Source organism: Mirounga angustirostris, unplaced genomic scaffold (genome assembly GCF_029215605.1).
Source record: "Mirounga angustirostris isolate CCGP_5_RB_7025 unplaced genomic scaffold, mMirAng1.0.hap1 SCAF_6, whole genome shotgun sequence".
In the NCBI taxonomy this organism is placed as follows: Eukaryota; Metazoa; Chordata; class Mammalia; order Carnivora; family Phocidae; genus Mirounga; species Mirounga angustirostris.
Window position 1 is genome coordinate 126,103,646 of NW_026991714.1, and position 14,866 is coordinate 126,118,511.

The following is a 14,866-nucleotide window of genomic DNA, read 5'->3' on the forward strand; positions in this document are numbered from 1 at the left end:
GTGAAAATAAGGTACTGGTTTAACCCCAAAAAATACAACATCCTCAATACAAACATATAGATACAGATATGTACCCCATCTTTTCTATATGCAGCTTATATTTTTTACTCTTTATTCTTTGCCATACAAAAAGCAAAACACATGCATTAAAGTTTCTAAATAACATAAATATTTTGCTTGATTTAAAGTGTCTGTTCCATGCAGTGTGATGATAGTTATCTCTGTATGGATTTTTAAGTGTGTCAATGCCAGTGTGTTTTGACTGTAAATTCCTAGAGACAAAAATGACGTCCACTTAAGTCAATCAAACATAAATTCTGGGCACTTGGACTAAATTAGATTGAGTATTCAGAGAAGAATCTTAGAAAAATTCAGAGAATGAGGAGGGATGGATGGGGATTGGCTTAGCAGAAGGTTTAGTAGGAGAGGAGACAGGCAGAGCTTTGAAGAACAAGTAAAATTTTGAATTCAAGAGGGAGGATGAGTGTTCAAGGTGGATTATATAAGCAAAGTGGAGGGACTAAGCAAAGATTAATCTGACTGAAGTAGAAAGATAATACTGGAGACCACTGTGAAATTCTAAAAATATGAAGACCAGAGCACTTTGAGACTGTGGTTCATGCTTTATTCCTCTTGGCAGCCCCAATATCTAACACTAAGCTTGGCATAAATTAGGCAAAATTATACTGTTTTTTACTATACTAAAGTGAAGAAAACTGACAGAACTGAACTTCACTCAATCAAATCATGAAACCAAACGACAGCAGAGTTCAACAAGGTATCTATACCTGGTACACTAGCCACTAATCCAGAAATATGTATTTACTCTGGCTACATCACCATATCACCATCCACAGACAAGTGCAAGAAATAAAACACACCAAATTATCTCATGCTCATATATTCTCTCTCTTACAGACACACACACACACACACACACACACACACACCCCTACCTCAGTGCTCCCAATCCACTGTCTCATAGACTGAGACAGCTGAAAACTATTAAGGCACTAAGAAGCACCGAAGTTAAGATTCTTAACATCTAATCCATTTTGATGAAGGATTCTCAGAAGAGGGTCCTGACTCTAGGAGCCCAGACCATGTGACTGGCGACCTGATCAGGCCCAGGGAATCATGAAAGAAATTTCTTTTCTTCTATGAGGTACCCATCCCACCAGGAGGGCTTGGTAGAACAGGAGAGAGAATTTAAACTCATTTGGCAAGAGAAATAATGATATTTGGTATTAGCAACAGTAGAACAACTGTGTTATACAGGAATACATAACTGTCTGTGGATTACCTTTGGCCCCAATGACCAGGTGATAAATTATACAAATGTGGTTGTGACTATAAGGTTTATTTGTTGGATTTTCTGATTCACTGAAATTAATTAAGCCACCTCTACTCATAACAGACCCCAGGGTTTCCTGATCTCTACCACTTCCAGCACTCTACAGATGGCCACAATGACTAAATGATGGAACAACTATATCTTTGTGAGATACCATATTCAAATTCACCAGGTACAGTGAGTTGCAGCTAACATCAGGACTTGGGTACCAAATTTTAAACATTACAGAAGATGCATCCTTTTGTTCCCAAAAGACAGAATAAGACATATATAAAACTTCAGGTGTTTCTGACACACTTTAATAAAATATTAAATTAAATCAAATCCTTCTAAAATTGCTGGCAGACAAATCATGAAATGCCAAATGATGAAGCTAAAAGTTCTTCCTTGGCCTAAAAATCTCCAGAAACTGCTTTTGGCTGATGCTGCTAAAGTGACAAGAGGTCAGTAGTATGAAATTTGACATTAATACCTCAGCCTCATTCATCTTCTCAGCCTCAGTGTCAAACAGGAACTAGATGCCTGCCCAATGAGTAAATTCATGAGTCAATGAATATTATAAAATACTAGCCTGTTTTTATTCTGTATGAAGAGTAACATAAAACTTATCAAGCAAGTTCTAAAACCTTTTCTTTCTCTTATATACCCTATAATGTAAGAACCAAATTAATTATTAAATTGTAAATTATCTTTCAATCATGCTTCATAACTCAAACCTCATCAAGTACTTTAGCTAGAGTATGTGAACGTGTGCAATAATTTTGAAAAGAAGAATGGGAGAGGGCAACAGGCATTGCCCATGTTGAAAACATGTCCTTCCCTTCTCCAATAGAATAAGAGAACTTACAACAGCCTCTAGTTTCCTATAGGAACAATACCATTTTACTATGGCTAACATTCAAGATTCTCATAATGTAATCTGGATTTACCCAACCAACCTTTTCCCTCAAATATGTACTTTCTTCTTCAATTACATATTTTGGAACTAACAAAAATATATTAGAACTTCTTAAAACTCAATTTAGACATAACTTTAGCACTATGAGCTTTTCTTAGAATCATTTCTAACAGGGCGCCTGGGTGGCTCAGTCAGTTGAGCCTATGACTCTTGATTTCTGCTCAGGTCGTGATCTCAGCACAAGAATTCTGCTTGGGATTCTCTCTCCCTCTCCTACTGCCCCTCCCCCTGCTTGAGCTCTGTCTCTCTCTCTAAATAATCATTTCTAACATGCACTTTATTTTTTAATATTTTTTAAATTACAAACATTTCTGAATTAACAAAAAAAATGTGCAAATAGGCCTCTAAAAAATATAACATAGCTCTGGCAACATGAACTAAGATAATTCTTTTTTTTTTTTTTAAGATTTTTTTTTATTTATTTGACAGAGAGAGACATAGCAAGAGAGGGAACACAAGCAGGGGGAGTGGGAGAGGGAGAAGCAGGCTTCCCGCTGAGCAGGGAGCCTGATGCGGGGCTCGATCCCAGGACCCTGGGATCATGACCTGAGCCGAAGGCAGACGCTTAACGACTGAGCCACCCAGGTGCCCCTGAACTAAGATAATTCTTAACATGTGCCTTCTATGCAACCAGGATGGTCCCTTACTACCTAAACATATATAGGCTTTGCCCTCATGCTCTCTCCCTTCAGTTAAATGTCCTCTCTTCTTGTCACTACCTCTCCAAAGTCTACCTCTTTCACAAGGCCCAACCTAACTCCTACCTAAGTCTGGCCCATATCCATCTCTAATTTTTCCGTTACACCTGGCAAACTATATTTCACTTAGCACTTCTTTCTATATTGTCTCTGAGTTACTCTTAAGTTTTATCAGTATAAATGTTATCTCACTAATTAAGCTATTAGTTCATTGACAGCAGGGACAGTGTCTTTTGAAGGGTACAGGTCACTCTGTAGAATGTCTTTCAGTTTGGTTTGGCTATAGTGTTTTCTAATTACAGAGAGTTAGGGATTCTTCCAAAGAATATCAAAAAGGTAATGTGCCTTCTCATCACATCATATCAGGGAATACATGATTATCCACATGATTTATCTGCTTATGTTAAGCTTGATCACTTGGTTGAAATGCCAGTCTGTCAGTTTCTCCACTATGAAGTTAGTATTTTCCCCTTTACAGACTCTCTTCTTTAGAAACATATCATTAAAAGCAGCCTACACTTAAAAGGACAAAAATCAATTCTACCTCCTAGAGACAGAAGTATCAAAGACTTTGTGGACTTAAGCCAAAACCACCACAACAATTCATATGGGAGAGATGCTTTGAGGCTATGCAAATATCCAGTTTTACATTAAGGTCTCACCTATTTATTTTTTAAGATTTATTTATTTATTTCAGACAGAGAGAGAGAATGCAAGCAGGGGGGAAGGGAGAGGGAGAGAGAGAGAATCCTCAAGCCAACTCCCCCGTGAGCACCGAAGCCCCATGCGGGGCTCGATCCCAGGACCCCGAGATCACGACCTGAGCTGAAACCAAGAGCTGGATGCCCAACCAACTGAGCCACCCAGCCACCCCTCACCTATTTATTCTGCCATTCTTTGTCTAGCTTGAAACTAAATAGAGTAGGTAATCAATAAATACTTGTAAATGTAACTGAATTTCAAGAAACCTTTATAAAACCTTTATTTTAAATAAAATGAGATAACAAAAGGTGAGTAAGTTCAAGGCAAATATGTTTTTTGGCAGTTGTGCTGTTCTTATGTCTTATGTCTTGATTGATGGCATGGAAATAGAAAAAAAATTAACTACCTCACCTCTACTAAAACTGGGAAAACTTCCTGGAGAAAGGTGAACAATAATAACAGCTGTAGAGTGCCTCAGAGTTTATAAAGTGCACTCACATTCATCATTTAGAATTTCAGAAGCTCTCTGAAGAGAAAATTTTCAAGATGAGGGAGATAAAGAAACTTTTGAAGTTTGTGAAAAAGCACAATTAAATCGGGAATTAGAAAATTAGGCATAGAGGGGTGCCTGGGTGGCTCAGCTGTTTAGCGTCTACCTTCGGCTCAGGTCATGATCCCAGGGTCCTGGGATCAAGCCCCACATCGGGCTCCTTGCTCAGCTGGGAAGCCTGCTTCTCCCTCTCCCACTCCCCCTGCTTGTGTTCCCTCTCTCGCTGTCTCTCTCTCTCTGTCAAAAAATAAATAAAAATCTTAAAAAAAAAAAAAAGAAAATTAGGCATAGAAACTAAGTAAGGCTAACAAGGAAAAGCAAAAATAAAGGCAAAGAAGAAACAGATACAATGTAAAATTAGTAATAGGTCCAGTGCAAGGCTTTAAACCAGGTGATAAAGTTGATTTAAATGCATAGCATGAAACCAAGATGACTTAGATTATGCAAGATAAAGAGTACATGGTTAAAATAATGAAAAATGTCATTAAAATAAGCATTAAGAATGAACTTATAAGACTATTCTTTGAAGGTGAAAAATGAATAGAATCTTCGCATACAAATTCACTCATTTCTTCATTAGTCACCTCCATTTTCCCAAGGCTTTAACAGTGTTCTTTTTTTTTACTTTTTTATTGTTATGTTAATCACCATACATTACATCATTAGTTTTTGATGTAGTGTTACATGATTCATTGTTTGTGCATAACACCCAGTGCTCCATGCAGAACGTGCCCTCTTTAATACCCCTCACCAGGCTAACCCATCCTCCCACCCCCCTCCCCTCTAGAACCCTCAGTTTGTTTTTCAAAGTCCATCGTCTCTCATGGTTCATCTCCCCCTCCGATTTCCCCCCCTTCATTCTTCCCCTCCTGCTATCTTCTTTTTTTTTTCCTTAACATATAATGTATTATTTGTTTCAGAGGTACAGATCTGTGATTCAACAGTCTTGCACAATTCACAGCACTCACCATAGCACATACCCTCCCCAGTGTCTATCACCCAGCCACCACATCCCTCCCACCCCACCCCCCACTCCAGCAACCCTCAGCTTTAACAGTGTTCTTAAGCCAATATATATCCAAAAATATTTGCTGAAGCTCTATATATTGCTAGACCTTTTGGAATATACAATAATTAGATATGGTCCCTTCCTATGAAAAATGTGCTTTCTATAAAGGTAAAACATTTAATGGAAAGGAAAACTTTTCATATACATGTTACAAGTTAAAGAGCAAAATAAGGCAGGGCGCCTGGGTGGCTCAGTCGTTAAGCGTCTGCCTTAGGCTCAGGTCATGATCCCAGGGTCCTGGGATCGAGTCCCACATCGGGCTCCCTGCTCTGTGGGAAGCCTGCTTCTCCCTCTCCCACTCCCCCTGCTTGTGTTCCTGCTCTCGCTGTGTCTCTCTCTGTCAAAAAAATAAATAAAATCTTAAAAAAAAAAAAAAATAAGGCAGACGGAGCCAAAAAAAAAAAAAAGAGTAAAAGCTATAACAGTCCAGAGAAAGAAGAGATCACTATGCAATGATATGCTCAGGAAAGGCCTTGAGAAAATAAGGGGCATTTGCAATGGGCCTTCAGGAATTGGGTGGCCGGTGAGATATGAACAAAGCCAAGAGAAAGGCATTCAGAGCAGAGATATGTAGCTGAACAAAGGAATGGGGTTGAGATAATGAAGGTGCTTTATGGAGAGTGAAAATTAAGTAGGTCTGTAATAAAAAGTATATGAAAACACAGGATACAAAATTGTAAGCTGAGACTGAAATGTGAAAGGCTTTGAATGCAAAGTTGAGGAGCTTGAACATTTTCTATAAGTAATCCAAAAATAATCAAAATTTCTGGGCAAGAGTGAAATAATGAATACGATATTTTAGAAATATCAAGCTGGCTTTTGACATGCATAATAAATGGTGTACAAAAGGTAAGGCAAACAGTAAGATTCCAAGGTATGAAGAACAATCCTATTTTTATTTCTTCCATCATCACCATGTTTGTATGAAATTCAAGCTGCCTAAGCATAGAGTAGAAGAGATTAACTATATTAAAAGAGTAACCAGAGACTCTCCCGAAGTGATACATAAACAGTGGTTTTAGAAAGTTAAGAGAAAATGCAGTTGCAACTAAAGCTTTAAAAGTATGTGAAAAATAGAAGTCACATGCCTTGTTAATTGCACTATTCATTCAGGGGGAAACAACAACAAATCACAACAAAGGAGCAATATGAATTAACCATAAAAGTGTATTTTACCTAAGCTGGAACTATTGGTTCATGTCACTGTTAGCATGTAAGAAAACTAAAGATTAGTCTCTTCTCTCATTACCACAAAAAAAGTAAGCCACCCTATGTTCTCCACCTCCATTCCTTAAAGACAATTCTCCCTACATTCCCTTAATCCTCTCAAACAATTCCCTAATTCTATCTCCTTTCTTCTGTATAAACTTCTGTCTGATTGAATCTTATTCACTTCTTAACCCCACTTCAAAATATTAAATGTTATAAAGTTTCTGAAATTGCTCTTAATAAATGTAAGATCCTTAGCCTTTACATAGTGCTTTGTAACTGACAAAATATTTTACACACATTACTTCTTAAAAGCCTCACAGAAGCAATGCACAGCAGGTATTATCATCATCCATATGCTACAGAGAAGCAGCAAGCCCAGGGCCACACAATCATAAGTGATAGAGTAAGGCCTGCAATACAGGCTTTCTAAGTCCAAATTCCATATTCCCTTCTTTAGCATTCAATTTCATAATGTGCCAATAGGTGTATCTTATTACTCAAAATGTATGTTATTGCTCTGTATTATGTTTAAGTCAATACATCTTGTTTTTAATAAGGTGCTTATGCCCAAGTGCCTATTACAGGGCCATTTGCTAAGAAGACCTAATTATGTTCAAGATGTTCATGATGATGATGATAATTATCACTGGATGAAAAGCGACAACTGAAGTATTATGTTTGCAAAATTGCTAAGACTATACCAAAAATATTTTTGCCTGTAATGCAACATGCAACAACAAAGACAATATGGGTGATTTAAGGATATGTGAGCATCAAAGGGCAGAAAGAGGGCATTCCTACTCTCTTTAACTCTGCTAAGGCCTCAAATACTGATATAGTTCAGAGCATCTTATTACGAGGGAGACATAAATCAAAAGGCATTCAGCTAGGGGCAATAAAACAGATTAGTGTCTGGAAGTACTGACTTTAAAGAAAGTTTTAAAAGAATTAAATCCAGGTAGTCTAGATAAAAAACAGCTATGAGGAAACCTTTTTTTTTTTTGAAGCTGTCACTCACACCAAAGACAGAAATTATTTTGAAGATAGATGTCTAAAAAATGCAAAAAATAAATAATCGTAAATATTTGGAGAATATTTATAAAAGGAAAATTCAAGATAGATATGCTGGCAAAAACCTATGGGACAGAACTCATCCCACAAGTGTGGTAAAAACTACATTCCTAGAGATATTTAATACCACGTTGGACAAAACAAGAAAAGGATTCCATATGGAATGATCCTGTACTGGCCCCTGAAGTGCTGGGAGGATTGAAGATGACCTCTTAGATCTTTTCCATTTCTGATTTTTTTTAATTCTATTAAGTTTTATGGGGCACAGCCTTCCGTCAATTTCCTTTCTCCTGATGATGCCCACTTTCTCCTTTCACAAAGGGAAACAAACTGTATCCTTCATTTTTAAGCGGATCTCATGTTCTCAATGAATTGGTAATACAATGCTAGGTACAAGTTTGGGAGAAAAAGGCCAATTCCTATAATTTATAATGGTCCTTCTCCCTCTCCCCCCAGTGGTTCTTGAGGTTCTTATACATTTTTTCAAAGTAGTAGTTGACATGGATTCAAAGAAGAGCTGTTTCATCAGGAAAACCATTAATACTCTCCCTTCTCATGTCTGATGACAGAGCTGACAGTGACCCTGGGAGCTATAAGGCCCTGGGTCAAATTACCATCAGAGCTGCTGTTCAGGATTATCTTTTACCTTTCAGCATTTTATGCTGAGTGACAGCAAAATCTATTGCAATCCACATTTTTATGGCAATGACATTTACCTTTGAAAAAATGTAGCCTTACACTCCTATACACTGTGGCAAATATCATAAAAGTCAGTCCTATTCATGCTTTAAATTCAAGAAGCCTCAGCCTTGCTCTCTTTCTCCACTCTGGCACTTAAAAAAAATTTTTCTTCCCCAGCCACCCTGAGATAGATCCCAGTATCTCTCCAGAATCCCCATTCAGTGAAACCCCAGAATATACATACAACGGCATTTCCTCGTTTTGCTGATTTACAAAGAAAAGATGTAACAAAATCCAGGGAGCTCTACGAACCTGTCCTTGAGCTCTTTAAAAATAAAACTGAGGCTCACTTATGAAAAGGGACAGCAGGGCAGAGATAACCCTCCAAGAATGGACACCGATGCCTCTTTTATACAATCTAAACAGTCTCAGTAGCTGAGGACCCACCAATTCCCATCTTGACTATTTGAAAGAAATATGCCCCTACCCACAAAGAAAATTCATATATATTAACACTACACCCTCTAAACAAAATTTTAAATGCCATTTTCATTTTTTCCTAGTAAAAATGAGGTTATTCGAACCTAAAAAGATTGGCCTCTCGCACTTGAATATGATTTGGAGTTTTCAAAACCCTTCCAACACTTAACTCATTTGATCCTGGCAAGAAAGAAGGCTGGCATTTATAATCCCATTTTAAAACAAACAAAAAAATGCGACTCTAAGATTAGAACCCACTGCGGAGATATTCAAACCTTCCCCAACAAAAAGGTCCAATCTAAAAGGAATTATCCAGAAAACTTTAGAGTGGGTTTCAAAAGAGGCTGTGTCACCCATATCCTCAACTCAGGAAAGCAAGAAATAAGAAAAACAAAAAGGCACTTTTTTCTAGAATTTTAGGAATGAAACGTGACCCTGATCCATTAGTAGCCTATGAACCTGTCTGAATTTTCTCAAGAAACCCACTACATCTTCTCCCCCCACAGGACTGGCCTGCCAATTGTTCTGGCTACAGTTCTCGGCCTCAGAGTTCAGACGCCCAGCGAAAGGCCGGCAGCCGGGACCAAGACAACCTGGTGACCCCCTCTGCGTAATCACGTCAGGAGTCCCATACTCCGGTGTCCCCTAGCCCACTGCCACCAGCTTTTCAGAGGAGCTTCTACCAGGCTCTCCTCCAAGTCGGCTACCACCCCCACCCCACCCCACACACACAGCGAGTGCTCGCTCCTATTCCTCAAACTTCCCTCACCCCGCTAGACTGGGAGCAAGTTTCTCACCATCCTCATAGTTTTTGAGATAGTAATCCGGACCGGGGCCCCCGCGGCTTTTCGCCGGGTTCCTCAGGTTCTGGAACTGCAGGAAGTCGGTCCTTTTGCCCCCGAAGCGCAGAAAGGCGGGCGAAAGTCCCCGAGCCAGGGTCACCAGACGCTTGGAGCTGCAAGGGTAGAGAAAGAGAGAGGAAAGGATCCGGGGGGGAAGGCGAGAGGGCGTGGGGCACCGACCAAGGCCCTCTTCCCACTCTCCGCTAGTGACCTGGCGGAGGCTACGGGCTGTGTCCACTCCAGCCCGCCATCCGCGCGGGCCCCGGCATCTCGCGTGCGCCTAGTTCCCGGGGCTACGCCTCCTGCGCCCAGCCTGCCGCGGCCCCCTCCCTCACACAATCCGACGCTGCTCGTTTGGTACTTCTTTCCAAACGGTTAGTCTGTTTGTTAACAGTGCTTGTGGGGGGCGGCGGGGGGGATACTTCTGCTGAGAACACGGGGCTAAGGTGCAATTGCCCAGCTTCTGCCACTGCTGGGAAAGCGCTCCTGGTGGAGACGCGCAGCGCGCGGACTGCCGGGCTCCGACTTTTGCCAAACTTCTAGGCTGAAAGCCGAGATCTGCTTCCTCCGCCCCAGGGGCACCGCAACCTCTGTGGATAAGGTGAAACCTGCTTCCTTTTTCTCAGACCAGGTACCTGAGGTCGAGTTCTTCTTCTTCTTCTTTTTTTTTCTCTTAATGCTAAAGTTGATTTTCCTTCAACACTATCTTGTAACAACCGCATCCATCTCCCAAACCCTGGACAAGAGATTCCCCCGGGGTAAATCCTTGCTTTTCTGAGAACTCTCCCCATTTTGCCTCGCATGGTAAAAGCAATGTCTCTTTGGTCCCTTAAATAATTCAGCCTGATCTCAAGAAAGGTAACATCCTCCTCTCTACTCTGAGTTCAGCTTCATCTTTTTCCTTCCTACGTGGGGCCCTTTGGAAGCAAGCTCTGGGAAAAGTGAAGTTTGCCGAAATGTAGAACCTGCTCCTCGGAGGAGACTCGAGGAACACCAGAACGGCATATATATTTATTTAGATGCAGGATTTCCATAAATAAATAGTTTTTAACGCCAAAAGCTACTTCAGGGAGGGGTAAAGAAGGAGCAGTGCAGATGCTCTTAGTACTAAGACGATCAACTGTTGAATTCTGGATCTGTAAGTTATTTTTAACGCGTTGCTGGTTCAGGTTCTGAAAATCCAAATGTAGAAAACACACAGGATCATAAAGGAGGTGGATATGAAATCAAAAAGCCGGGGACTCCCGTTTCGGAGAGTTGCTGACAAAAGTGGTAGCCGCCCTGAGAAGTCCGATGGCCGAGAATGTCTTTGGCCGAGGACTTCAGGACTGCGTTCTAGGGCGGGCGCAGTCAGGGCATCGCGTGGCCCCGCAGCGGGCAAAGGAGACATCTGCGCCAGTACCACCCTACAGAAAAGGCATTTCCAACAACCGCCCACCCAGAAGCCCGCACAGCCAACGCAAATGCGCCCCGCCATGGCTTCTTCCCCGAAAAGCCGCCTTCCAGAATCTTTTCTGCAGCATCCATTTAACAAGATGGTTTAAAAGGGAAGGAAGGGAAAATAAGCCCAAAGGAGTCCACGCAGCTGGAGTAGTGCTAAGCAAGTGGGGCGTGTATTTCGGAAAACCCCCGTCGCCCCCAACCAACGGACGAGTTCAGAGACGCGCTCTGCTCTTGATAGAACTTCCGAGGAGGAAGCCGGGTGGCGCGTAGTTCTTCCCGCCTTCCCAGTGGAGGCACCACCAGGAACCGAAACGGCGGCAGCGGCGGCAGCAGCAACACCAACCGCTCAGTCCTCCCGCAAAGCTCGCTCCACGTGGAAGGAGCGCTCCGTGTGGCGCCTCCGGCTACCTGCCGCGTCCTCTGACCCCGCTGAGGCCCGGGCAGAACCGCAGCGCGGAGGGGCGGGAGCATGCCAGGAGCAAAAATGGATTTCGCATGCAGTTAAAGATACTCACGAAAGACGCGCGGCGGATGCGGCCTCCGGGCAGAAAAGTGGGACTGATAGAGCGCTCAGGGCTCTTCGGGAGAGCCCACAGCTGAGGCTCCAATTTGGAGGGAATTTTTAATAACTCAACACTGGATTCGACATTGCAGACGATTTATTTATTTTTTTTTACTCTACAACTCTGTCCCTGATGGGAAGGGATCTTAGTTCCCTAACTGCTAAACAGTAACAGCTCAGAGAAAGAGTGAGCCCAATTAGTTACCAAGCCGTTGAGTAAGGGGCGAGTCCATGACCACAAACCACCCGGTTTGGTAATCCACTGGTGCCGAGTTCAGACCTCCGAAACAACCCTGGAGTATTTCTAGGACCCTTTTCGCTCTCCTTATATACCCTATGACTGGAGCGAGAATTTTTTTTTTTTTTTCTTTAAAGAAAAACTAAACTATGCAGTTACCGCAGGAGATTTAAGGAGGAGGGACTGGGGGGCCATTCGGTCTATAAAAAAACGTCTTACAAAGTCCTGAAGTCTGGAAAGGACAACGGAGGATATAAAAGAAAACTTCAAAAATCTGATCCAACTTGCCCACCGCTCAAGTCTGCTTAAATTCGTTTTCTGTCTTTGAATGGGAGAGAACTAACAAATCGATCTTTCCGTGGAAAATTCCACTTTCGTGCGATCCCCGCTTGAACACTCACATACACACACACAGAGGCACACACACCCATTCCTCTCGGGTCTTTGTTGCTCGAGACCTTTTCTTCGCTTTTGTAACTGCCCTGAACCTCTTGTTTCTTTTTCAGAAGGAGACGGGGAGGCTAATTGTGGATATATGTAAGCACAACATTTTTTCAGTCATAACTGATAAGTTTCTGAAATGCCTTCTGCATTGCAAACATGTGCATCTTAATAGAAAACATTGCTTTTCTCAATCACCAGTTAAAGCCTCACAGCAAATATTCCAGGAGGAGGAAAACCTCTTTTCTTCTCTTTGTGAGATCCGCTTGGCTTATTTTCTTCTTCTTCTTCCCCCTTTGGAATGGGGGACAGGAAGGGGTGGGGGTTGTTACTTTAAAAAAAAAAAAAATGATCCATGGAAGCCCCTGCCTTACCTTAAGAAATCGAGCCAGCCATCATGAATGATGGAGGGATCCAGCTGCAGAGAGAGGAAGTTCTCATTGACTGTCCTGACTGGGTTCTTGGTGCTCACATCAAGTAGAATCAGAGTCTTTTCCTTCAAACCTGGAGCTCTGTCTACAGGCAAGGGTCTCCTGTCTCCAACTTGGGAGGAAAGGGAGAGATGGAGCAACAGAGCCAAGAAGAGAGCCACCGGGGCTAGGCACGCAGGGGGGCGGGAGTTGCTGGAGGGCATGGCTTCAGGGAAGGCACAGAGCACCCTCATTAAATCCCTCTGATTTAAACCTCTCTTCCTGCAGGGTCTCACTGGTGACTAATTGTCCTTATCTAAAGTGTGTGTCTGTCTGCCTCCCCCCCCCCCATTTTTTTTCCTTTCCTTTTTTTCCCCCCTCTCGCTCTCTTTCTCTCTCTCTCTCTTTTTTTTTTTTTCAGTGTTTTGGTGCTGGTGAAGCGAACTCACGCCCCTAGCCAGCCTTCTCAGCGACTCGTGCCAAGAGTACTCGTTCACCAGCACCGCCCCTTTAAGAGATTTCGACTGCAGACATTTTTTAACTTTTTAAAGGTGAGGAGGTAGGGGGGAGAGGCGGGAAGTAGGGGGAAGGGGTGGCGTTGTACCCTCCTGATTTAACCCTCTAAGGTCAGGAAGCAGAGAGAGGGATGGAAATTGTATGGTTGTAACGTTTCGGGTACGGGGCGGGACGTCTTGTTTTTACTTCCCTCCCAGCGAGGCTCTGGGGAGGGCGGTTCTAGCTTCAGTCCCGACACGAAAGCCCCAGCGCCAGCCCTGGGCGCGCAGGAGTAAAGAGTGCGCACCCGTGGTGCGCCTGTTTCTCCTGACAGCAGCAGGCATTTCTTCTGCTCTGGGCCCTTCCCTTGGTATTGAAGGAGCAAGAGCAAGAGTGGTTAAGTTGCAGAGGGGGTCCTGCGGCGGCGACTGTGATTCCTGCCAAAGCACAGAGTGCAGATAGAGACTTCATGGACACAAGTATGGACCTCTGCTACGCGCTGGGCCGCCTCACAGAAGCATCCTCTGACCTCAATAGGGAAAACAGTAGCCAGAAGGAATAGAGAGTGACCTGGTCAAAGGGCTTATCCGCCGGTAGGGGCAAAAGGGCCCAGGCTGCGTGTGGCTCCGTTCTGCCTGCAGCCAAGGAAAAAGTGTCTTGGGGACTTCAATATACGCTGACTTAGGCCAAGTCAAAGCAATCTGGTCCATGCTTGGACAGTCTGGGCAGCGCTGCGCCCATCTGAGCCATGGCTTGGCCACTCCACTGCACAGCCAGACTTGCCCTTCCAGCCCCTCCTTGAGATGGACCATGGGGTTATCTCTCTTGCAGGGAAGTATGCCTTTATGGTGCCAGAAAGGACCAGAGTAACACAGTTGGGTTTTCAAACTTGGCCAGGAGTCACAGCCAGTGTCCGCCCGCACATAGTCCCTGGATGCCCAAGAACAGCCAGGAGCCCCATGGAGTTCCACCCACCCTAACTCACCAACCCAGACCCACACCACCTCTCAGGCGGAGCCAGGGGTCCCAAACCCAAGCATGGAAAAGAAGTCAGGCCCAGTTTGCTGTACTCACAGCAGAGTTGTGGCACTACTGTCGGCTTCTTTCTGTAACAAAATGGGCCTTCTACTTGACAGATGAAGATAACTATTTTATGTGTTGTGGGTATACATGAGCGTCCCAGGGCCTCCAAATATCAAACAGGCAAATGCAGAACAAAGGTTTTCCTCAAGTGTGGATGTGCAAATGGCAGTCTCAGAGCCCACAAACGCTGAAATGGCAACCTGTCTCCCCTCTCTCCCCCCCAGATAGGATGAAAGAATCTGAAAAGGGCTAGAGTGCATGACCTTCAACTGAAGTTCCCTGAGGAGCTTCTACCAAACTAAGCAACGAAGAAATACAGAGGTTAGGTTGGGTTAGACTGGGAAGTGCCATTAAGACCTTCTAGAAGTAGAACTGCATAAAATGAGGCCAAAAGAGAAGGAAAATCCAAGGCATATTATTTAAAGATGATTTTAAAAACCAAGATGTTATATACTAAAGTATTAGTTGTGAGCTTTGGCCCTTAAGGCCTGCCTGCTTCTTTCGGTTCCTGAAAATTTCTGACACACACCTAAATCCTTTAAAATATGTGTGTGTTTCTGTGTGTGGATGTGTGGTA

At 43.0% G+C, this 14,866-nt stretch overlaps 1 protein-coding gene across 3 annotated transcripts in view; it reads right to left on the minus strand.

Annotated features, from left to right (window-relative positions):
• HPSE2 (heparanase 2 (inactive)) overlaps nt 1-12,965 on the minus strand; it is a 655,327-nt gene extending 642,362 nt beyond the window's left edge. For all 3 annotated transcript variants that reach the window (XM_064593549.1, XM_064593548.1, XM_064593547.1), the window contains exons 1-2: nt 12,676-12,965; nt 9,573-9,730 (exon numbers count right to left, since the gene is read on the minus strand). In XM_064593549.1, coding sequence (XP_064449619.1) covers nt 9,573-9,730; nt 12,676-12,965 — 448 coding nt within the window. The remainder of the gene's footprint in view (nt 1-9,572; nt 9,731-12,675) is intronic.
• Nucleotides 12,966-14,866: the final 1,901 nt, after the last annotated feature.